Source organism: Poromitra crassiceps, assembly GCF_964638095.1.
Source record: "Poromitra crassiceps genome assembly, chromosome: 25".
NCBI classification, from domain to species: Eukaryota; Metazoa; Chordata; class Actinopteri; order Beryciformes; family Melamphaidae; genus Poromitra; species Poromitra crassiceps.
The window spans coordinates 5388718-5413546 of NC_139649.1; the positions used below are offsets into that span (position 1 = coordinate 5388718).

At 42.0% G+C, this 24829-nt stretch overlaps 2 protein-coding genes across 2 annotated transcripts in view; one reads left to right on the plus strand and one right to left on the minus strand.

Moving 5' to 3' along the window:
• The first annotated feature begins 1179 nt into the window (after positions 1-1179).
• On the plus strand, positions 1180-14086 carry LOC310798072 (myosin heavy chain, fast skeletal muscle-like). Its single transcript, XM_083660557.1, has 40 exons — positions 1180-1215; positions 1342-1560; positions 1647-1790; positions 1883-2039; positions 3369-3396; positions 3489-3585; positions 3663-3755; positions 3848-3911; positions 3993-4091; positions 4184-4287; positions 4404-4542; positions 5244-5362; positions 6401-6550; positions 6636-6806; positions 6898-7201; positions 7334-7398; positions 7511-7598; positions 7713-7830; positions 7910-8033; positions 8116-8252; positions 8335-8590; positions 8687-8929; positions 9014-9190; positions 9269-9414; positions 9499-9589; positions 9698-10087; positions 10184-10310; positions 10461-10579; positions 10666-10862; positions 10959-11142; positions 11247-11412; positions 11542-11666; positions 12176-12484; positions 12567-12770; positions 12875-13000; positions 13107-13277; positions 13363-13467; positions 13572-13667; positions 13765-13893; positions 14001-14086. The coding sequence occupies exons 2-40, from the start codon at positions 1354-1356 to the stop codon at positions 14019-14021; spliced, it is 5790 nt and encodes a 1929-aa protein (XP_083516683.1). The 5' UTR covers positions 1180-1215; positions 1342-1353; the 3' UTR covers positions 14022-14086.
• Positions 14087-17669: 3583 nt separating this feature from the next.
• The window catches only part of LOC310798463 (uncharacterized protein), a 36174-nt gene continuing 29014 nt past the window's right edge, over positions 17670-24829 (minus strand). Inside the window, 26 exon segments of the mRNA XM_083661006.1 lie at positions 17670-17763; positions 17869-18000; positions 18110-18205; positions 18310-18414; positions 18500-18670; positions 18775-18900; positions 18996-19199; positions 19292-19600; positions 20029-20153; positions 20283-20448; positions 20552-20735; positions 20832-21028; positions 21106-21224; positions 21373-21499; positions 21592-21981; positions 22085-22175; positions 22260-22405; positions 22483-22659; positions 22744-22986; positions 23089-23344; positions 23429-23565; positions 23649-23772; positions 23852-23969; positions 24098-24185; positions 24299-24361; positions 24475-24783. Coding sequence (XP_083517132.1) covers positions 17743-17763; positions 17869-18000; positions 18110-18205; positions 18310-18414; positions 18500-18670; positions 18775-18900; positions 18996-19199; positions 19292-19600; positions 20029-20153; positions 20283-20448; positions 20552-20735; positions 20832-21028; positions 21106-21224; positions 21373-21499; positions 21592-21981; positions 22085-22175; positions 22260-22405; positions 22483-22659; positions 22744-22986; positions 23089-23344; positions 23429-23565; positions 23649-23772; positions 23852-23969; positions 24098-24185; positions 24299-24361; positions 24475-24783 — 4224 coding nt within the window. The 3' untranslated portion in view covers positions 17670-17742.

Sequence of the window (24829 nt, forward strand, 5' to 3'; positions counted from 1 at the left end):
TATGGTTGCAATGTTGCGAGCACAAGTGTTAAAGCTTGACCTGATTTATTTATAGATGTGTCTTTTTAATTTGTCACATCAAATTAATACCACAGTATGAATGGAAACAAATTACAAATGAAGTAGTTTGTTCAGATTTGATGTAACTGTTTAATGTTGAATCACGTTAGATTTTTAGGAATGATAACTGATTCACATATATTACAGTATAAGTTAAGAGTGAACTTATATTACATAAAATTATGGGCAGAAAATGACTTCTCATCTTGTATTACATGAGACAGATGGCAAATTATTTTGTACTACAAGATGCGGGCCAAAGGAGAGTCAAATTAAAATAAAAATGCCTTAGAGCCTTTTGAAGACAGCCCCATATTTAGTTTCTGCCTGGCCTGCAGAATAACATTAATATAAAGAGGCTCAAGAGGAGATGGACACTCTGCAGGGGATTTCAGAGATTACAAACTGCTGGTAAGTGAGAGAGATGTTTCAGCTGTCATTCTTGGAAAATAGATTTTATTTTTTAGAGATGTTTAGTGCTCGACACACATGTTTAATTAATCATGAGTTTAATATGTAATGTCATGATGTCAGATGGGGAAAGCTCTTCAATGAGAATACAAAATATGTCAAATAAGTACCATAAGCTCTGAGTCAACGGTGAAAATGTGGTTTTGTGACTACTTTAAATGAGCAATATTCTACTAATCTACATTTGGTAATAATATACTAATCTACTGGATTAAAATTAACTCTTTATTTAATAGCAAAGTGCTTATCAGATAAATGTGATGTTCCTGAAAATGTTGAGCATGTCATTATGAGGTGTACTAAGTATGATTCAGAGAGGAACCTCTTATGTGATAAATTATATGAGTTAGGACAGGGATGGAATTTGGAAGGGATTTTAGGGACGAGTGAGAAAATGAGGGAATGCTGCAAGGCTCTCTTTATTTTTCTTTAAGATACAGGATTAGATCGTAAGATATATTTAGTTTTTATTTTCTTTATTTCCAACATTTAAAGCCCTGATATTACACACTCCGGTGCAGTAGGTGGCAGTATGCACCTATGCACGTTTGCAATCCGCCATTAAAATTAGAGAAGATCTGTAATCTCTATACCTGTATCACTTGAAACTCAAACATCATAAAATACTATTTGTTTTATTTAGGGGTTGTGAGAAGTTCCTCTGTGATTGGGTGGTAGAAAAAGGTGAGTTATGTTTTCTCTATTTAAACTACTATTAAGAATCCTTGTATTATATACAGTGTTCAGTCTCCAAACCAAACCATGCACATCAGATAAGAGGAAAGTTACTTTTGTTTTGTCAATCTACAGAAAGCCGCCAACATGAGTACTGACGCGGAGATGAAGCTTTATGGCAAGGCTGCCATCTATCTCCGTAAGCCAGAGAGGGAGAGGATTGAGGCTCAAGCCTCACCGTTTGATGCCAAAACCGCTGCCTATGTGGCTGATGTTAAGGAGCTGTACCTTAAATGTACAATCCTGAAGAAGGACGGTGACAAAGTCACTGTCAAAGTCCTTACCACCCAGGAGGTAGGTTGAAGCTTCATGAAACTCACAGCAGTGTAACTTACCGTTGGAATTTCAACACAAGCTGAAAGTGTCTTTCAATATTTCAGGAGAGGACGGTTAAGGAGGATGATGTCTACCCTATGAACCCTCCCAAGTATGACAAAATTGAGGACATGGCCATGATGACCCATCTCAATGAAGCCTCTGTGCTGTATAACCTCGCAGAGCGTTATGCAGCATGGATGATCTACGTAAGCTCTTCTGCCTATGGAGTAAAGTGTAATATTGCACATGGACTCATACAACATACTGTGAGTGGTCATATCTCTCTCATCCCCTTCAGACCTACTCTGGGCTGTTCTGTGCAACTGTGAATCCCTACAAGTGGCTCCCAGTGTACGATATGGAGGTTGTAAATGCTTACAGAGGCAAAAAGCGTATGGAGGCTCCACCCCACATCTTCTCTGTCTCTGACAATGCCTTCCAGTTCATGCTTGTTGGTACGTTCTTGTAAATAAAATGTATAAACTGTCAATAAACTCCATGGGCTCTATCTTCCCAAAAGCGGCAATTTAGCGTTTGCGCTCGTTTAACGCCGTGCGCAATGCAAATTGGGGGCGGACACAAGCGCATGCCTGTGATAATTGTACTAGGCATTGGCTGCCACAAGCCAAAGCAGGCGTTTCAGCGCTACAATGTGGGATAGATGGCATTGCCCGATCGTCAGCAGCGCGCAATTACATCCGCTAAGAGCTTTGAAAAGGACCTCTTACGAGCAAATACCTCGTGCTCTCGGAGCGCACCTGTAATCTCCGTGCAGCGCAGCGCAGTGCAAAGTAGAATTCCTTTTGGAGATAGATAGATGATAGATAGATGATTTTATGTGTCACTTCATGGTACAAGTATCACGAGCGAAATGGTTCTGCGTTCGCTCTCAGAGTGAGGAGAGCAGAACCAAGTCGCCACAGGGTGGCGCCAACAGATTCATTGGACAATGCATTTAAAATAAAATACACTCAGATTCACATTACGCACAGCCTAGACATCAAATTATGCTGCTAAAATTGGGTATTCGCAGATAATTCAGTGAGGCAATCAACTCACTGAGAAACTTTTATTACATCGCAAAGAGGGAAATTAATTTAGAAAACTTGTTGGACAATGGACATAGGCTATTTACCTCCATAACCCGAAGGGTCGTTGGCACCACAGACGATCTGTCAATAATCTCCCTCTGTCCTCGCACGAGTGAGTACACTCTATTACGCATGGAGAGAATTACAGCATATTGCATGCCTCGCGCAAACAGCCATTGTGAGACGGGAATCTGATTGGTTTTGATTGACGTAATGACCAGCATTGCCTGGCCACGCCTGTGAATAATTCTGGTAGTCAAGACTGACCAAATCCTGTTTGCGCAGGCATTTTGGCACGGCTCTAATTTGCGTCTGCGACACGTGCCGTGAACATTTCCGCATCCCGGACGAGAATTGCATCCCCAACATATTTCGGGGCTGTTTTAACTTAGAAATCAGGGAGGTCACATCTACCAGACAATTATATCACTTTTAAACAGTTACATTTCTGTATAAATCATTATAAGTATGCTCCCGTGAGGTGGGGATGCTTTTTTTTGCTGCTGGGCGGGGGAGCAAAACTCGGCAGAACACCTGGCGGACGGCGCAAGGCGGAGTGCTATCTTCCCTGCCGTAAGGCATGCGCAAACAGGTGCGCAAGCGCTATTAGGGGATAGCGCCTGTCGGAAGATAGGGCAACATAAATCATGTTACATAGATAAGAAATATATGAATTCATGTTTCCTTTTGCAGATAGGGAGAACCAGTCTGTCTTGATCACGTAAGTTTGACATCTATTGCACCTACCTCTGTAAGACCAATTGCATCAAATGAATTGAATTAATTCCTCTGAATCTACATATCCATCCCCAGTGGAGAATCTGGTGCTGGAAAGACTGTGAACACCAAGCGTGTCATCCAGTACTTTGCAACAATCTCAGTGGGTGGGCCACAGACGGATTCAAAGAAGGTATTTTTCTAAAAACATTGGAGAGTTTTTTATACAAATGTACGACTGAAATTAATATATAAAAACACATATTATAGGGCTCACTGGAGGACCAGATTATTGCAGCTAATCCCTTGCTGGAAGCCTATGGTAATGCCAAGACTATAAGGAATGACAACTCCTCTCGTTTTGTAAGTATGGTGGGATTTTACACTCTGAGAAATATCTTCAATAATATATTGCATATGCAGAGGAATGTTGACCAATATACTATTCAAAACAGGGTAAATTCATCAGAATCCACTTTGGCGCAACTGGCAAACTGGCTAGTGCTGATGTTGAGACATGTAAGTATCACATTCACATATTAAATAGAATGACTAACATTATCAGTGGTGTAGATTTTGAGTTATGAACAATACTTATAGATCTGCTGGAGAAGTCTAGAGTGACATACCAGCTTGAGCAGGAGAGAGGCTACCACATCTTCTTCCAGATGATGACCAACCACAAACCTGAGATCATTGGTGAGCTAAACATTGTGATATAATGTTAAAACAACCCACTTGTTCACATGATCCATAACCAGTCTTTACTTTAAACCTTTTATGATCTCCAGAAATGTCGCTCATCAGCAGCAACCCCTATGACTTCCCCATGTGCAGCATGGGTCAGATCACTGTGGCCAGCATTGATGACAAAGAAGAGTTGATGGCCACTGATGTCAGTGATGTTTCATTTTTCTTAATCTATTATGATTCAACATTCCATCACAATTACTCAGTAAAATGTAATTTCCATATTGACTCACACAGTGTCAATACCTCTGTTGAATACAGAATGCTATTGATATTCTGGGCTTCACTGGTGAAGAGAAGATGGCCATCTACAAGTTTACCGGTGCTGTGCTCCACCATGGTAACATGAAGTTCAAACAGAAACAGCGTGAAGAGCAGGCAGAGCCAGATGGCACAGAAAGTGAGGATTAACTTTGTGGATGAGTAAGAAACTAGAATGACCGCACCGCGGATTTATGCCTCCGCCTTTAGTTCATTCTTGAGTCCAAGTCGCCATTTGAGGCAAATTGGAAGAAATTCCGTCAAGGCGCTCCTGAGATGTTGCGTTACAGAGCTTGGAAATTGGGTGTGTGAGGTCACAGTGACCTTGACCTTTGACCTTTGATCACCAAAATGTAATCCGTTCATCCTTGCGCCCAAGTCGACGTTTGGGCCAAATTGGAAGAAATTCCATTAAGCCGTTCTTGATATCGTTTTAACGAACTTGGGAATGGCATTCGTGAGGTCACAGTGACCTTGACCTTTGACCACGAAAATCTAGTTCATTCTTGAGTCCAAGTCGATGTTTGAGGCAAATTTGATGAAACTCCATTAAGGCATTCCTGAGATATCGCGTTAACAAGCTTGAAATTGGCGTTTGAGAGGTCACAGTGACCTTGACCTTTGACCACCAAAATCTAATCAGGTCATGCTTGAGTCCAAGTCGATGTTTGAGGCCAATTTGATGAAATTCCGTCAAGGCGTTCCTCAGATATCGCGTTAACGAACATCGGACGGACGGACAGATGTACGGACGGACGGACAACCCGGATCCATAATCCATAAAAAAAACTCTACAAATCAGTCATATATCTAGTAAATGTATTTTTGTGACATTTTCAGATGCTGACAAGGTGTCTTACTTGCTGGGCCTGAACTCGGCTGACTTGCTGAAGGCTCTGTGCTACCCCAGAGTGAAGGTCGGAAATGAGTATGTCACCAAAGGACAGACTGTGCCACAGGTCAGCAGATCATTCTCTTGTTTAATTCATTCTATACAATTTAATAATTAAGTCAAGGGCCAGTGCATGAATGTGGTCAAGTACCTTATGAAGCTGAATTATTTAGACAATATTTCTGTTGTATTGGAGGAATTTCATGAGTTACATGTATCTGGAATAGAGTTTGCATCTGAATGTCCTCTGTTACCTGTCACTGCATGTGTCGATTGCCATATTGTTAGTTGTGTTTCAGTTAAAATGGTACTGCCATACAGTATATAGTATTTGTCCTGTAGGCAAAAAATATATAAAGTAATCAAATGTGTAAATTTGAGTTGAAGGATCTGTAATTGATTAAATCTGTGAGAGGACCCTCTTTGTGACACTGGATTCTAATGTTGGTCTCGACCTAGTTTCAAGATGAAGACCAGACACGCTACCTCATATCATATCACAATAGGCATCAGCTCCTAGCCTAACGCAAGCGTAATCCTAGTGTGACGTTAAGCGTAATCCTAGTGTGACGTCCGCTGTGACGTGTGACTCATCACCCCATCCTCAACAGCCAATCAGCCCCTCAACTTGCCAATATGACGTCGGTAATGACGTCAATGCCGAGGCTATGACGTGGCAGTACTTATAGCCATGCTCAGCGTGTCATCGTCCTCTTTCCCTGATCCTTCTCCTCCATGGTCGCTGTACCTGGGCTGATCGCATCCCATCCTCTGAAGCTGTGTTTCGCCCCACCCACCTCCCCAGTCCACCAACAATGTCTTGACTCCTGAAGAATCCCCTACGGGGGGATTCTCTATCCTAGTCCGAGCAGATGCCCTCCTCTCTCACCTCAAGAAGAGAGGCATCTTACCACGGAGTCATTACGCCAAATAACTAGTTGCCATGGTGCCATGCCATAGAATTAGTTGCCAGAATTAGTTGCCATGCCATTTCATGCCATAGATCTTATCGCCATGCCATTCGTGAATAAAGCTTGCTTGTTAATTCTACCCTCTGGTCTCTCATGATTGAAATGGTATTAATTCAAATTAAACCTTTCTTCAGGTCAATAACTCAGTGAACGCCCTGGCTAAGTCTATTTATGAAAAAATGTTCTTGTGGATGGTCATCCGCATCAACCAGCAACTGGACACCAAGCAGCCAAGGACATACTACATTGGTGTGCTGGACATTGCTGGATTTGAAATCTTTGATGTAAGTATGCATTCATGATAATTGATTGAGAAGATAACTTTGTAACATTTGTGATATATTAGCTTAATCCTATTTCCGCCAACAGTTCAACACCTTGGAGCAGTTGTGTATCAACTTCACCAATGAGAAACTGCAACAGTTTTTCAACCACACCATGTTTGTCCTGGAGCAAGAGGAGTACAAGAAGGAGGGTATCATCTGGGAGTTCATTGACTTTGGCATGGACTTGGCTGCCTGCATTGAGCTCATTGAAAAGGTACACAATAATGTGGTGACGTTATGTTAGAATTCACGATAGGCAAGAACAGTGCCTCTTCATGATGTATGTATTTGCACTTTTTAAACAGCCCATGGGCATCTTCTCCATCCTTGAAGAGGAGTGCATGTTCCCCAAGGCCTCAGACACTACCTTCAAGAACAAGCTGTATGACCAGCACCTCGGTAAAAACAAAGCATTTGAGAAGCCCAGGCCAGCCAAAAAAGGCAAGATTGATGCCCATTTCTCTCTGGTGCACTATGCTGGAACTGTGGACTACAATATCGCTGGCTGGCTAGACAAGAACAAGGATCCCCTGAACGACTCTGTGATTCAGCTGTACCAGAAGTCTAGTGTTAAGCTGCTGCCTATCCTGTATCCCGTTGTTGTTGAAGGTACAGTGTCACTTTATAATGCTTATTATGTTTATGGGAATTAATTAATGTTTTGTCTTTAAAATAAACTACTACTCAGAAAAGTCAGATGAATGATAAAGTCTTGATTTTAATAAATCAACAAATCAACAGAGAAGGGCGGCAAGGGAGCCAAGAAGAAGGGTGGTTCCATGATGACTGTGTCCGCAGCGTTCAGGGTAAGTTCTAAGAACAGCCTTAAATGCCTTTTTGTGATGAACCTCAAATGCAATTTTTATTCTAATTTTATGCTTTTCACAAATAAAGTTTGGTTTTATCTTGTATCTACAGGAGAACTTGGGCAAGCTTATGACCAACTTGAGGAGCACTCATCCTCACTTTGTACGTTGCCTGATTCCCAATGAGTCAAAGACTCCAGGTACACTGACAGCTAACCAATTTTCTATATTCTCTGTACATGTTGCAGTCATTAGCTTAGCAGGAGTGAGACTTTAACTTTGTCATTGAAAATTCTGAAATAACTTCTTCACAGGTCTGATGGAAAACTTCCTGGTTATCCACCAGCTGAGGTGTAATGGTGTGCTGGAGGGTATCAGAATCTGCACAAAAGGTTTTCCCAGCAGAATCGTCTATGCTGACTTCAAGCAGAGGTATTACCTAATTAAACACAGACTTGGTCTAACTTTGAAAAGAAGGTCCCGAATGTGACCATTAACTGTTTTGTGATAGGTACAAAGTACTGAATGCCGCTGCATGCCCTGAAGGAACATTCATGGACAACAAGAAGGCTTCTGAGAAGCTGCTTGGGTCTATCGATGTGCCTCATGATGAGTATAAATTTGGACACACCAAGGTAAACAATTGAGTAAGAACCAACTATAATCTGTTTCATTCATGAAAATAAATGGTCTATAATAGTTTTATATTCTTGTCAGGTGTTCTTCAAAGCTGGTCTACTCGGTGTTCTTGAGGAGATGCGAGATGAGAAGCTTGCTTCTCTGGTCACCATGACTCAGGCTCTTGCCCGTGCCTACCTCATGAGAAGGGAGTTTGTGAAGATGATGGCAAGGAGGCAAGTGGACATTCTAACCACATATTCAGGCTGAATGCAGTACCAATATGACTTTACCCATAACACTGATTTCCTTTCATAGGGAAGCCATTTACGGCATTCAGTACAATATCCGCTCATTCATGAATGTGAAACACTGGCCATGGATGAAGGTGTACTACAAGATTAAGCCCCTTCTGCAGAGTGCTGAAACTGAGAAGGAGCTGGCGAACATGAAGGAAAACTATGAGAAGATGAAAACAGACCTCGCCGCAGCCCTGGCTACAAAGAAGACACTGGAGGAGAAGTTGGTGGCTGTCGTGCAGGAGAAGAATGATCTGCAGGCTTCATCTTTATGTGTGAGTAAATGGCAACAGAAAGCTTTGTTGATTTCTCACAACTCTTCCAGAGTAAATGTTTAAATATTTCCCCTTTCTCACATTTATTCCAACTAGGAATCAGAGAATCTGTCAGATGCTGAGGAGAGATGTGAGGGCCTTATCAAGAATAAGATCCAGATGGAGGCAAAACTCAAAGAGACAAGTGAGAGACTGGAGGATGAGGAGGAAATGAATGGTGAGCTAACTGCTAAGAAGAGGAAACTGGAGGATGAATGCTCTGAGCTCAAGAAGGACATTGATGACCTGGAGCTTACCTTAGCCAAAGTGGAGAAGGAGAAGCATGCCACTGAGAACAAGGTTCATGGATATTCACTATGTTTATTATATCATCCAATATTTGAATAATTACCCAATTATGACAATATGCTTTTACATAATCAGGTGAAGAACCTGACTGAAGAGATGGCCTCTCAAGATGAGAGCATTGCTAAGCTCACAAAGGAGAAGAAAGCCCTCCAAGAGGCACACCAGCAGACTCTTGATGACCTGCAGGCAGAGGAAGACAAAGTCAACACTCTGACCAAGGCCAAGACCAAGCTTGAGCAGCAAGTGGATGATGTGAGTTCATGAACGTGCTATTTGCAATTCAATGAGAATATATGTCTCCTGTAAATTTAAACATGTGTTATTTTGCAGCTTGAAGGTTCTCTGGAGCAAGAGAAGAAGCTCCGCATGGACCTTGAGAGATCAAAGAGGAAGCTTGAGGGTGATCTGAAACTGGCCCAGGAATCCGTCATGGATCTTGAGAATGAGAAACAGCAGTCTGATGAGAAAATCAAGAAGTAATGTGGACAGAATTTGAAAACTGTATGCACAAAATATGTCATTGCAACCAATATCTTATGATGATGTATTTTACTCAACAGGAAGGACTTTGAGATAAGCCAACATCTCAGTAAGATTGAAGATGAACAATCCTTGGGTGCTCAGCTACAGAAGAAGATTAAAGAGCTCCAGGTGTGTAATGTTTGATTTAAAATCGATGTCAAACTTGTCAGGAAGTTTTCATGCGATGTGTCAGTTGCATACTGTACATTCATGTAACAATATTTCTTAACTTTCAAGGCTCGTATTGAGGAACTGGAGGAAGAGATCGAGGCTGAGCGTGCTGCTCGTGCCAAGGTTGAGAAGCTGAGAGCTGACCTCTCCAGGGAACTTGAAGAGATCAGTGAGAGGCTTGAGGAGGCTGGTGGAGCCACTTCTACTCAGATTGAGATGAACAAAAAGCGTGAAGCTGAGTTCCAGAAGGTGCGTCGTGACCTTGAGGAGTCCACCTTACAGCATGAATCCACTGCTGCTGCTCTCCGCAAGAAGCAGGCTGACAGTGTTGCAGAGCTGGGAGAACAGATCGACAACCTGCAGCGTGTGAAGCAGAAGCTGGAGAAGGAGAAATGTGAATACAAGATGGAGATTGATGACCTCTCCAGCAACATGGAAGCTGTGGCAAAAGCCAAGGTACAGTATAATGCTATTTCTATACATATATACAATATATACACACTTGATTGTACAATACACATATGATTGAATCTGTCTAATGTTGATAAACAGGGAAATCTGGAGAAGATGTGCCGCACCCTCGAGGACCAGTTCAGTGAACTTAAGGCTAAGAATGACGAGAATGTTCGCCAGATAAATGACGTCAGTGCTCAGAGAGCAAGACTGCTGACAGAGAATGGCAAGTCTTACTTTTACTGACTTGTTCATAAAATATACCAATGTACTTTGAACTCAAACCATAATAAGACCATTTTATAGTTTTACATTAATCCTGGGCCATTTGGAAGTGTATACTATTTCAACAACAACAAAATCAATTTCCCTCTAGGTGAGTTTGGTCGTCAGCTTGAGGAGAAAGAAGCCCTTGTCTCCCAGCTGACCAGAGGCAAGCAAGCCTTCACACAGCAGATTGAGGAGCTGAAGAGACAAATTGAGGAGGAAGTTAAGGTGAGGAAAATTGTCAGAGATTTCAAGGTTTTTAAGGATTGTATGTTAATTTATTCATTGGTTTGTATTTTAATAATCTTTTGCAGGCCAAGAACGCCCTTGCCCATGGTGTGCAATCAGCCCGCCATGACTGTGATCTTCTGAGGGAGCAGTTTGAGGAGGAGCAGGAGGCCAAGGCAGAGCTGCAACGTGGAATGTCCAAGGCCAACAGCGAAGTAGCCCAATGGAGGAGCAAGTATGAAACTGATGCTATCCAGCGCACTGAGGAGCTTGAAGAGTCAAAGTGAGTCAATGAAGATTTTCTTTTTCCTAATGGTCACTACAAAATACTTGTTAGTATACAATACATGAATCCTTACATTTCGCAAATGCTTAACAGGAAAAAGCTTGCCCAGCGCCTGCAGGAAGCTGAGGAACAGATTGAGGCTGTGAACTCCAAGTGTGCATCTCTAGAGAAAACCAAACAGAGGCTCCAGGGCGAGGTTGAGGACCTCATGATTGATGTGGAGAGAGCCAATGGTTTGGCTGCCAACCTTGACAAGAAGCAGAGGAACTTTGATAAGGTGTGTTGACACTGATTACCTTGTCACAGCCACTGGAAGTGTCAAAGTAATAATCATTCCAAAATTGGTTAGGCTAACATTGCTCATTTTAAATTACTATGCAGGTTCTGGCAGAATGGAAGCAGAAATTCGAGGAGGGTCAGGCAGAGCTTGAGGGAGCTCAGAAAGAGGCTCGTTCTCTCAGCACTGAGCTGTTCAAGATGAAAAACTCCTATGAGGAAGCTCTGGATCAGCTGGAGACCCTGAAGAGGGAGAACAAGAACCTGCAACGTGAGTTTTCATCTGATACTGTTAGCAATAGTGATTTGAAATATGTTCATGATGTGTGTCAGTTAGAATGAGACACATACAGTAGCCTTCATTCTTTGACTTTGCAATATTAAATATAACCTTCTGCAGAGGAAATCTCAGACCTGACTGAACAGATTGGTGAGACTGGAAAAAGCGTCCATGAGCTGGAGAAGGCCAAGAAGCAGGTGGAGACAGAGAAGTCAGAGATCCAGTCAGCTCTTGAGGAGGCTGAGGTGAAATTTCAATTCGGAAGGCTTAAAGTAACACTACGCCAATTTTCAACCAGCTTTATCATTATAACATCATTAGTATATCCGAAAACTGTAAACAGTTTTGCACACATTCATTTAGTTTGACAATTATTGAGAGTTGATTTAAGTAGGCTAAATAAAAGTTATCATATCATATATATCTATATCTATATATATACTGTATATCTATATATCTGTCTGTCTGTCTGTCTGTCTATCTATCTATCTATCTATCTATCTATCTAGCTATCTAGCTATCTATCTATCTATCTATCTATCTATCTATATACGTATATATATATATATATATATATATACACATGGTGTAATGGTACAAAGCTGGTTGAAAATCTGCAGTGTTCCTTTAACATTTGAATTGCGAATGTCTGTTAGGTATCTTTTTTCCATGAAATGTAGACATATTATGGAACAATAGAGACATGCCCAATATTACATTCAGAAGACAACACAGGCTATGTGTTACATTTTAGGGAACTCTGGAACATGAGGAGTCCAAGATTCTGCGTGTCCAGCTGGAGCTCAACCAGGTCAAAGGTGAGGTTGACAGAAAGCTGGCAGAGAAAGATGAGGAGATGGAGCAGATCAAGAGGAACAGCCAGAGGGTGATTGACTCCATGCAGGGCACCCTTGACTCTGAGGTCAGGAGCAGGAACGATGCCATGAGAATCAAGAAGAAGATGGAGGGAGATCTGAATGAGATGGAGGTTCAGCTGAGTCATGCTAACCGCCAGGCTGCTGAGGCCCAGAAGCAGCTGAGGAATGTCCAGGGACAACTCAAGGTACATCACATGACAACTGTATACATGCTATTCTATGTGCAGATACATTCTGATGTTTTTTTCTTTACAATCTTAACATTAGGATGCCCAGCTGCACCTTGATGATGCTCTCAGAGCGCAGGAAGACTTCAAGGAACAAGCTGCTATGGTCGACCGTAGGAATGGTCTCATGGTGGCTGAAATTGAAGAGCTGAGGGCTGGTCTGGAACAGACAGAGAGAGGCCGCAAAGTGGCTGAGACAGAGCTGGTGGATGCTAGTGAGCGTGTTGGACTGCTGCACTCTCAAGTAAACAAAATAATTAATTTACCAATACTATAATCAATACACTTTTAAATATGTGCACATCATTATGTTATTGCTAAACTGAGTGTTCTCCTTCCTCTTCCTAGAATACAAGTCTTATGAACACAAAGAAGAAGCTGGAGGCTGACCTGATCCAAGTCCAGGGTGAAGTAGATGACAGTGTTCAGGAATCAAGAAATGCAGAGGAGAAGGCCAAGAAAGCCATCACTGATGTGCGTTCAAATTTTATTTCATAGCCATCCAGATCTCAGCCATACCTCTAGAATAATATGAATGTCATATGGCATTTCTAATTAACATAAATGTTTCATTTTCTAGGCTGCTATGATGGCTGAAGAGCTGAAGAAAGAACAGGACACTAGCTCTCATCTGGAGAGGATGAAGAAGAACCTGGAGACCACAGTCAAGGACCTGCAGCACCGCCTGGACGAGGCTGAGAACTTGGCCATGAAGGGTGGCAAGAAACAGCTCCAGAAACTGGAGTCCAGGGTAAGTTAACTGTTACACAGATGACAGTAAATTACATTACAAAATATGCAGAATGAGTCTCATAGTTTATAATTAATTTCTGAAGGTGCGTGAGCTGGAGGCAGAGGTTGAAGCTGAACAGAGACGTGGAGTAGATGCTGTTAAAGGTGTCCGTAAATATGAGAGGAGAGTGAAGGAACTCACATACCAGGTATACCAAGCTTACTTTCGGACAGTATTCCTATTAACTAAATTACCAATTTGAAAGATAATATGTAAATTATTAATGGTCATTCCTGTTCCTACTTAAATTAGACTGAAGAGGACAAGAAGAATGGCGTCCGGCTGCAGGGTCTGGTAGACAAGCTGCAACTGAAGGTGAAGGCCTACAAGAGGCAGGCTGAGGAAGCGGTAAGTTCAAATCATGTAAAAATGCCATTTGCAAACATTTTCTAAATGTTTCCTCGAGTCTTCAGATTTGCAATGAGAATGTATGATGGTTTCACAGGAGGAGCAGGTCAACACCCACCTGACAAAGTCCAGGAAGGTTCAGAATGAGTTGGAGGAGGCTGAAGAACGAGCTGATATTGCCGAGTCTCAGGTCAACAAGATGAGAGCTAAGGGCCGTGACGCCAAGGTAAACACATGTCCTTCATCAGTACATGTTTATTCATTGAATATTGACTTTGAAATTATTGAAACATTTTGTTTGAGTTTGTCTGAAAATGTGTTTATTTTTCACAGGGAAAAGAAGCAGCTGAATAAGTTCTCTCATTAAAAGCATCACAAGAAGTCATAAAATATGACATTGTTGATCGCATACAATAAATATCACCACAAATACTTGTCTTGTCTTTATTCATAGCTTCATTCCTTTGAACAGGAAAGCATCAAAGCATCTGACCTGGTAGAAGTTATGTGCTTCTCTGTTAAGAATGATAGTCGGTGCCAAAGAGCCCACCATAACTGACAAATGAGTCTGATATATTCTTTAAGTGTGCTTTTGTATTTTATTTTCTATGCTTTTGTCGACCCTTTGCTTCACTGATACAATGTTGAATCAAGACTGTGTAAACTGCGGGATTTTAGGTTTACTGAGCAGCAATAGTTTCTTTGCTTTGAAGTATGAAATGAAAATGGCCCGACTTTGCTGAAGTTGTACAGATATCTGGGTAGTTTAATTTTTGCATCTCATATACATCAACCCATGACCCCAAAGTGTGATCATAGTTTTGATTCATTGATGTAGCATTCAAAATACAAATTTGCATGCAACTTAGCCCACTACCATAAAAGTTTTCTGAATAAAGGTTCTTAGTGGGTTCTTCCAAATCCCATTGAAATATCAGCTTGATAGCCTCTTATTACCTCTGCCAAGGTTATGTTTCTGCCATTGACAGGAACCAGGCAGGGAACCCGCAAGCAGACACACAGACAGAAATGCTTAGTTCAAGGATTGTATTGTTATTCAAACAGGTGGGCAATGTTAACATGAGCTGGCAGCTGATGGAGGAATATCAGCCATTTTGCTATTCATTTGTTTTGACCAAGAAAGCGTATTATCAATTACCACCCCCAATAATTTAGCATCTCTGACCTGTTCGATATCATCACTATCCAGAGTAAGATGTAGTTTTGGATTTGTTCTTAATGTGTATTTGGATGTAATCATTATACTCTTGGTTTTCCCAACATAACTTTAACTTATTTTCGCTTACCCAGTTTGACACAATTGTTAACTCATCTTGCAGCATCTTATTAACAGATTCAGGATTATTTGCCGCTACGTACATGGTAGTGTCGTCTGCAAAGATCTCCATTGCTGCATTATTCAGAATCAGAGGTAAATCGTTCACAAAAATTGAATACAGTAAAGGACCAAGGCAACTTCATTGGGGCACTCCAGCATGGAGGTTCCTCATCTCAGACAGTGTTCCATTGAACATTACACATTGTAACCTACTTACCAAATACTTTCTCAACAATGTAATGGAGCTTCCTTTGAATTTATATGCTGCAAGTTTCATCAGCAGAAGCTCATGATCAATAATGTCAAACGCTGCGCTAAAGTCCAGAAGCACAGCACCCACCATTGACTTATTGTCTATATGTTTAAGCCAGTTGTCAGTAAAGCGCAAATTATGCTCGAGCGAAATCGGCGGCGCTGACTGCGCCGAGGGGGTCGCCGCAGCTGGGCATCCTATCGCCGCAGCTCGGCGTAGGGGGCGTGCAGCTCCTCGAAAATGTCACTCTGCGCCGTCAACTCCTTTTTGTGAGGAATGAGGAAACGCCATTTCCTCATTTAACGTGCTTGTCCCTCATCTAGCAAAGCCTTCTGCAGGCTCACCGGAATGAGTTTTGAAATGGAGGGACAATAAAATGTCCCCCCACTGACATGATTGCAAGTTCTTGGTAAACGACACGATAATGTTTTGGACGAGTTACGTTCGAGTATGCACAGTCTCGCTGTCGCCGCTCGGCGGCGGCAAGGCTCCAAGTCGAGGCTGCGCAGAACCTTGCCGGGCGCTTTAGTGATGCGAGTGCTGTGCCAGTGGAGTAGCCGGCCTTGTATGCGTGCTGGTGTTCTGAGTTAATGTTGTTTGATTCAAAATATACTTGTATCTACTGTTTGGTCTTGTGAAGGACTCCCTGCTGTTTTCGTGACAGCGGTTAAAAGCTCATATGGCAACTCTGCCCTGTTGTAGCTGTAGATGGGAGCCTGGCCGCTGGACCATTGTCCTCACATGAAGGTGTGAAAAAGTACAATACAGGCTGCAAAAGCACATGTAAGATCACATTTCTCATGCAACATCATCATCATCATTTCAATCATGTTGTAACGGAGCCTACAGCACAAAAATGTCACACGTGATACTTGTACTACGGAGTGACAATAAAAATCTTGAATCTTGAATCATGACGATGGTGGTGGTCAGGGGAGGAGGTGGGGCGAAAACAACTGCTTCAGCGATGATGATCAGCAACTGAGAATGACACATGGCACATAGCAAACAGAGTAAAACATCATGGACTCTGATATACTAACTACGCTGATTAGGTGATTGGGATCAGCTGGAAAGGAATAGCTTGGGCTGATTGGTTATTGCCACGCAGCGTGGTAAACTGTGAATGGATGAGGAGACAGCATCAATGAAAAGGGGGTGAGCCTAACAATGAATGGGTTATACAACCTCAAAGAAAGGGGGCGTGCACTGTGATATGACCTGAACTGGGTGTTAGCTTCTAAGTAGTCTTCATTATTGAAAATAGTCCAAGACATTATATAATGTCAGGCTAACAGACATATCCATATATCCATACAGTCCCAACAATGGGCTGCTGTTAGCATTCCGAATCCCATGCTTCTAGCTCTAGCTCCTTCCTAGGCCTATGGGTTTATCAATCAATTAATAATAATAATAGATTGGATTTATATAGCGCCTTTCAAGACACTCAAAGTGCTTCCCATATCACGGGAGGGAGGGGGAGGGAACTCCACCACCGATGTGTAGCAGCACGCACCCACCTGGGTGATGCATGGCAGCCAGTTTGCGCCAGAACTCTCACCACACATCAGCCTATCACTCTCACCACACATCAGCCTATCATGGTGGAGAGTTGTGGACTGAATGTGCCAATTAAGTAACAAGGGATGATTAGGTGACCATGATTGAAGGAAGGCCTGTTTGGGAATTTAGCCGGGGCACCGGGGTTACAACCCTACTCTTTCGAAGAGTGCCGATGTGATTTTTAAAGGCCACAGAATCAGGACCTCGAGATTATTCATCTGACCAGATTATTTATCAGACCAGTGGTTTGCAACGGTGGCGCTGCGCATACGGCGACCCGGCTGAGGGCAGCAGATGGTCTTTTGGAATCTGTACATATTGCAACAAATGTATATGTATTGTATAATATTGAAGTGTGCCTTTATTACTTTTTCACACTAGTAATAATGTATTACAATTCTGAAGTGTGCCTTTATTACTACTCTCAAACTAGTAATGATGTTGTAATATCCACTACTGCCTGATGTGAACCAAAGTGCCCTTCTGGGACATGTATTAAACTGATTGATTGATTGATTGATTGATTGATTGATTGATTGATTGATTGATTGAAGAGCACCTCCTACTGGTCCTCCAACACCACTTCCAGCACCAGTCTCCTATCCAAGGAGTATCCTATGTATGTATGTATGTATGTATGTATATATATATACGGTGTGTATATATATATATATATATATATATATATATATATATATATATATATATATATATATATATATATATATATATATACATATGTATGAATATATATAGTACCTGCCTATGTTTTGCACCCCCCATGTTACAAGTTCTTTTATAGAATGTTACTGAATAAATACAAGACAAATGAGAAATATTTGTGGTAACATTTATTGTATGCAATCAACAATGTCATCATATTTTATGACTTCTTGTGATGGTTTTAATTAGAGACCTTATTCAGCTGCTTCTTTTCCCTGTGAAGGATAAACATGGTTTTAAACCCAAAGACATCTTTTTTCAGTAATTTCAAAGTTGATATTCAGTGAATTAACATGCACTGATGAAGGATGTGTCTTTACCTTTCCAGAGTCGCGGCTCTTAGCTCTCAGCTTGTTGACCTGAGACTCGGCAATATCAGCTCGTTCTTCAGCCTCCTCCAACTCGTGCTGAACCTTCCTGCACTTTGCCAGGTGAGTGTTGGCCTGCTCCTCCTGTGAAACCATCATACATTCTCATTGCAAATCCCAAGACTAGAGTAAAAACAGTCAAAACATTTGCAAATACATGTAGATGGAGCATTTTTACATGATTTGAACTTACCGCTTCCTCAGCCTGCCTCTTGTAGGCCTTCACCTTCAGTTGCAGCTTGTCGACCAGATCCTGCAGCCGGGCGCCATTCTTCTTGTCCTCTTCAGTCTAATGTATTTATGAACATGAATGACCATTAATAATTTACATATTATCTTTTAAATTGGTAATTTAGTTAATATAAATACTGTCACAAAGTAAGCTTGGTATACCTGGTATGTGAGTTCCTTCAATCTCCTCTCATATTTACGGACACCTTTAACAGCATCTGCTCCACGTCTCTGCTCAGCTTCAACCTCTGCCTCCAGCTCATGCACCTTCAGAAATGAATTATAAACTATGAGACTCATTCTGCATATTTTGTAATGTAATTTACTGTCATCTGTGTAACAGTTATCTTACCCTGGACTCCAGTTTCTGGAGCTGTTTCTTGCCACCCTTCATGGCCAAGTTCTCAGCCTCATCCAGGCGGTGCTGCAGGTCCTTGACTGTGACCTCCAGATTCTTCTTCATCCTCTCCAGATGAGAGCTAGTGTCCTGTTCTTTCTTCAGCTCTTCAGCCATCATAGCAGCCTAGAATTAAGTATTTATGTTAATTTGGCATGCCATAAAAATCCATATTCTTCCAGACTGTATGGCTGAGATCTGGATGGCTATGAAATAAAATTTTAACCCACATCAGTGATGGCTTTCTTGGCCTTCTCCTCTGCATTTCTTGCTTCCTGAACACTGTCATCTACTTCACCCTGGACTTGGATCAGGTCAGCCTCCAGCTTCTTCTTTGTGTTCAAAAGGCTTGTGTTCTAGGAAGAAGGAAAAATACAGTTTAGCAATGACATAATGATGATATTTAAAAATGTATTGATGATGGAATTAGTGAAGAAATTATTTTGTTTACTTGAGAGTGCAGCAGTCCAACACGCTCACTAGCATCCACCAGCTCTGTCTCAGCCACTTTGCGGCCTCTCTCTGTCTGTTCCAGAGCAGCCCTCAGCTCTTCGATTTCAGCCACCATGAGACCATTCCTACGGTCGACCATAGCAGCTTGTTCCTTGAAGTCTTCCTGTGCTCTGAGAGCATCATCAAGGTGCAGCTGGGCATCCTAATGTTAAGATTGTGTTGTAGAAACAGAAACAAAATCAGAATGTTCCTGCACATAGAATAGCATGTACAGTTGTCATGTGATGTACCTACCTTGAGTTGTCCCTGGACAGTCCTCAGCTGCTTCTGGGCCTCAGCAGCCTGGCGGTTAGCATGACTCAGCTGAATCTCCATCTCATTCAGATCTCCCTCCATCTTCTTCTTGATTCTCAGGGCATCGTTCCTGCTCCTGACCTCAGAGTCAAGGGTGCTCTGCATGGAGTCAATCACCCTCTGGCTATTCCTCTTGATCTGCTCCATCTCCTCATCTTTCTCTGCCAGCTTTCTGTCAACCTCACCTTTGATCTGGTTGAGCTCCAGCTGGACACGCAGAATCTTGGACTCCTCATGTTCCAGAGTTCCCTAAAATGTAAGACATATTAAAACATAGCCCATGTATTCTTCATGTGGGCATGTACATTTCATGGACAAAGGCTAACGTATACATTAGCAAGTATAATGTTAAAGGAGAATCCTGTTTTTTTTTTACAACCTGGGCCTTATTTCCAGCTGGATTTATGTTTTACAAGTCACCCTGAACAGAAATCTGAAAATAAAGCATAATATAGCTATAGCATCCGTGCAACGGCCTAGAACATGGTCACCTAAGCATGCATTACGTCATGTAGCTTATTTTCTAGGCCATTGCACGGACCATTATAGCTCTATTATGCATTATTTTCAGAAATTACTGTTCAGGGTGACTTGTAAAAAAGAAGTCCAGCTGGAAATAAGGTCCAGGTTGTAAAGATCTGGGAATTCTCCTTTAAGCTTTCCTGTTGAAATTTCACCTCAGCCTCCTCAAGAGCTGACTGGATCTCTGACTTCTCTGTCTCCACCTGCTTCTTGGCCTTCTCCAGCTCATGGACGCTTTTTCCAGTCTCACCAATCTGTTCAGTCAGGTCTGAGATTTCCTCTGCAGAAGGTTATATTTAATATTGCAAAGTCAAAGAATGAAGGCTACTGTATGTGTCTCATTCTAACTGACACACATCATGAACATATTTCAAATCACTATTGCTAACAGTATCAGATGATAACTCACGTTGCAGGTTCTTGTTCTCCCTCTTCAGGGTCTCCAGCTGATCCAGAGCTTCCTCATAGGAGTTTTTCATCTTGAACAGCTCAGTGCTGAGAGAACGAGCCTCTTTCTGAGCTCCCTCAAGCTCTGCCTGACCCTCCTCGAATTTCTGCTTCCATTCTGCCAGAACCTGCGTAGTAATTTAAAATGAGCAATGTTAGCCTAACCAATTTTGGAATGATTTTACTTTGACACTTCCAGTGGCTGTGACAAGCTAATCAGTGTCAACCCACCTTATCAAAGTTCCTCTGCTTCTTATCAAGGTTGGCAGCCAAACCATTGGCTCTCTCCACATCAATCATGAGGTCCTCCACCTCACCCTGGAGCCTCTGTTTGGTTTTCTCCAGAGAGGCACATTTGGAGTTCACAGCCTCAATCTGTTCCTCAGCTTCCTGCAAGCGCTGGGCAAGCTTTTTCCTGTTAAGCATTTGTCAAATGTAAGGATTCATGTATTGTATACTAACAAGTATTTTGTAGCGACGATTAGGAAAAAGAAAATCTTCATTGACTCACTTTGACTCTTCAAGCTCCTCAGTGCGCTGGATAGCATCAGTTTCATACTTGCTCCTCCATTGGGCCACTTCACTGTTGGCCTTGGACATTCCACGTTGCAGCTCTGCCTTGGCCTCCTGCTCCTCCTCAAACTGCTCCCTCAGAAGATCACAGTCATGGCGGGCTGATTGCACACCATGGGCAAGGGCGTTCTTGGCCTGCAAAAGATTAAAATAAAAACCAGTGAATAAATGAACATACAATCCTTAAAAAATCTCTAAAACTTGTTCCTCACCTTAACTTCCTCCTCGATTTGTCTCTTCAGCTCCTCAATCTGCTGTGTGAAGGCTTGCTTGCCTCTGGTCAGCTGGGAGACAAGGGATTCTTTCTCCTCAAGCTGACGACCAAACTCACCTAGATGGAAATTGATTTTGTTGTTGAAATATAATAAACTTACAGCATTAAAGTAAAAGGAGTTTCTTATAGATTGAGTCTAATTGTGAATTGCATTCAAAAGTCGATTGGTAGTTTTTATGAACAAGTAAATGAAAGTAAGACTTGCCATTCTCTGTTGACAGTCTAGCTCTCTGAGCACTGATGTCATTTATCTGGCGAACATTCTCATCATTCTTCGCCTTAAGTTCACTGAACTGGTCCTCAAGGGTGCGGCACATCTTCTCAAGATTTCCCTGTTTATCATCATTAGACAGGTTAAATAATTGTGTGTTGTTCAAGTGTGTATATTCTGTACATTATGTATATAAATTAAATAGCATTATACCTTGGCTTTTGCCACAGCTTCCATATTACTGGACAGGTCATCAATCTCCATCTTGAATTCACTCTTCTCCTTCTCCAGCTTCTGCTTGACACGCTGCAGGTTGTCGATCTGTTCTCCCAGCTCTGCAACACTGTCAGCCTGCTTCTTGCGGAGAGCAGCAGCAGTGGATTCATGCTGTAAGGTGGACTCCTCAAGGTCACGACGCAGCTTCTGGAACTCAGCTTCACGCTTCTTGTTCATCTCAATCTGAGCAGCAGTGGCTCCACCGGCCTCCTCAAGCCTCTCACTGATCTCTTCAAGTTCCCTGGAGAGGTCAGCTCTCTGCTTCTCAACCCTGGCACGAGCAGCACGCTCAGCCTCGATCTCTTCCTCCAGTTCCTCAATACGAGCCTTGAAAGTTAAGAAATATTGTTAAATTAATGTATCCAACAGACACATCGCATGAAAACTTCCTGACAAGTTTGACATTGATTTTAAGTCAAACATTACACACCTGGAGCTCTTTAATCTTCTTCTGTAGCTGAGCACCCAAGGATTGTTCATCTTCAATCTTACTGAGATGTTGGCTTATCTCAAAGTCCTTCCTGTTGAGTCAAATACATCATCATAAGATATTGGTTGCAATGACATATGTTGTGCATACAGTTTTCAAATTCTGTCCACATTACTTCTTGATTTTCTCATCAGACTGCTGTTTGTCATTCTCAAGATCCATGACGGATTCCTGGGCCAGTTTCAGATCACCCTCAAGCTTCCTCTTTGATCTCTCAAGGTCCATGCGGAGCTTCTTCTCTTGCTCCAGAGAACCTTCAAGCTGCAAAATACCACATGTTTAAATTTACAGCAGACATATTTCTCATTGAATAGAAAATAACATGTTCATGAACTCACATCATCCACTTGCTGCTCAAGCTTGGTCTTGGCCTTGGTCAGAGTGTTGACTTTGTCTTCCTCTGCCTGCAGGTCATCAAGAGTCTGCTGGTGTGCCTCTTGGAGGGCTTTCTTCTCCTTTGTGAGCTTAGCAATGCTCTCATCTTGAGAGGCCATCTCTTCAGTCAGGTTCTTCACCTGAATATGTAAAAGCATATTGTCATAATTGGGTAATTGTTCAAATATTGGATGATATAATAAACATAGTGAATATCCATGAACCTTGTTCTCAGTGGCATGTTTCTCCTTCTCCACTTTGGCTAAGGTAAGCTCCAGGTCATCAATGTCCTTCTTGAGCTCAGAGCATTCATCCTCCAGTTTCCTCTTCTTAGCAGTTAGCTCAGCATTCATTTCCTCCTCATCTTCCAGTCTCTCACTTGTCTCTTTGAGTTTTGCCTCCATCTGGATCTTATTTTTGATAAGTCCCTCACATCTCTCCTCAGCATCTGACAGATTCTCTGATTCCTATTTAGAACAAATGTGAAAAGGGGAAGATATAGGGTAATAACATTTGCTCTGGAAAAGTTAGGAGAAATCATCATGGTTTTTCTGTTGCCATTTACTCACACATAAAGATGCAGCCAGCAGATCATTCTTCTCCTGCACAATAGACACCATCTTCTCTTCCAGTTCCTTCTTTTTAGCCAGGGCTGTGGCGAGGTCTGTTTTCATCTTCTCATAGTTTTCCTTCATGTTCGCCAGCTCCTTCTCAGTTTCAGCACTCTGCAGAAGGGGCTTAATCTTGTAGTACAGCTTCATCCATGGCCAGTGTTTCACATTCATGAATGAGCGGATATTGTACTGAATGCCGTAAATGGCTTCCCTATGAAAGGAAACCACTGTTATGTACACACAGTCATTTTGGTACTGCATTCAGACTTAATATATCGTTAGGATGTCCACTTGCCTCCTTGCCATCATCTTCACAAACTCCTTCCGCATGACGTAGCCACGTGCGAGAGCCTGAGTCATGGTGACCAGAGAAGCAAGCTTCTCATCTCGCATCTCCTCAAGAACACCTAGTAGACCAGCTTTGAAGAACACCTGACAAGAATATAAAAAATATTGTGGACAATTGATTTTCATCAATGAAACAGAGTTTAGTTTTTTCTTACTCAATTGTTTACCTTGGTGTGTCCAAATTTATACTCGTCATGAGGCACATCAATAGATCCAAGCAGCTTCTCAGAGGCCTTCTTGTTGTCCATGAATTGTCCTTCAGGGCACGCACTGGCATTCAGTACTTTGTACCTATCACAAAACAATTAAGGGTCACATTCAGGACCTTCTTTTCAAAGTTAGGAAAAGTCTGTGTTTAATTAGGTAATACCTCTGCTTGAAGTCAGCATAGATGATTCTGCTGGGGAAACCTTTCCTGCAGATTCTGATACCCTCCAGCACACCATTACACCTCAGCTGGTGGATAACCAGGAAGTTCTCCATCAGCCCTGTAAAGAAGTTATTTCAGAATTCTTTAATGAAAAAAGTAAAAGACTCGTTATTGCTAAGCTGTTTTAATAACTGCAACATATACAGATACATATACAGAACATTAAGAACATTGGTTCCAGTGTACCTGGAGTCTTTGACTCATTGGGAATCAGGCAACGTACGAAGTGAGGATGAGTGCTTCTCAAGTTGGTCATAAGCTTGCCCAAGTTCTCCTGTAGATACAAGATAAAACCAAACATTCTCCATGAAAAGCATAAAATACGAATATAAATGTGCATTTGAGTTTAATCAGAAAAAGGCATTTAAGGCTGTTCTTAAAATTTACCCTGAACGCTGCGGACACAGTCATCATGGAACCACCCTTCTTCTTGCCTCCCTTGCCGCCCTTCTCTGTTGATTTGTTGATTTATTAATATCAAGACTTTATCATTCAACTGACTTATCTCAATAAGCATATTGTTTATTTTAAGGACAAAAACATGAAGCGTTATAACATGACACTGTACCTTCAACAACCACGGGATACAGGACAGGCAGCAGTTTAACACCAGACTTCTGGTACAGCTGAATAACAGATTCGTTCAGGGGATCCTTGTTCTTGTCCAGCCAGCCAGTGATATTGTAGTCCACAGTTCCAGCATAGTGCACCAGAGAGAAATGGGCCTCAACCTTGCCTTTCTTGGCTGGCTTGGGCTTCTCAAATGCTTTGGTTTTACCGAGGTGCTGGTCATACAGCTTGTTCTTGAAGGTAGTGTCTGAGGCCTTGGGGAACATGCACTCCTCTTCAAGGATGGAGAAGATGCCCATGGGCTGTATAAAAAGTGCAAATACATACATCATGAAGAGGCACTGTTGT

Coding starts and splice junctions, on each gene's coding strand:
- LOC310798072 (XM_083660557.1), top strand. CDS start 1,354: ATGAGTACTGACGCGGAGATGAAGCTTTATGGCAAGGCTGCCATCTAT. Junction 8,253..8,334: donor GTGAAGATGATGGCAAGGAG/GCAAGTGGACAT, acceptor TTCCTTTCATAG/GGAAGCCATTTACGGCATTC. Junction 11,667..12,175: donor CAGCTCTTGAGGAGGCTGAG/GTGAAATTTCAA, acceptor GTTACATTTTAG/GGAACTCTGGAACATGAGGA.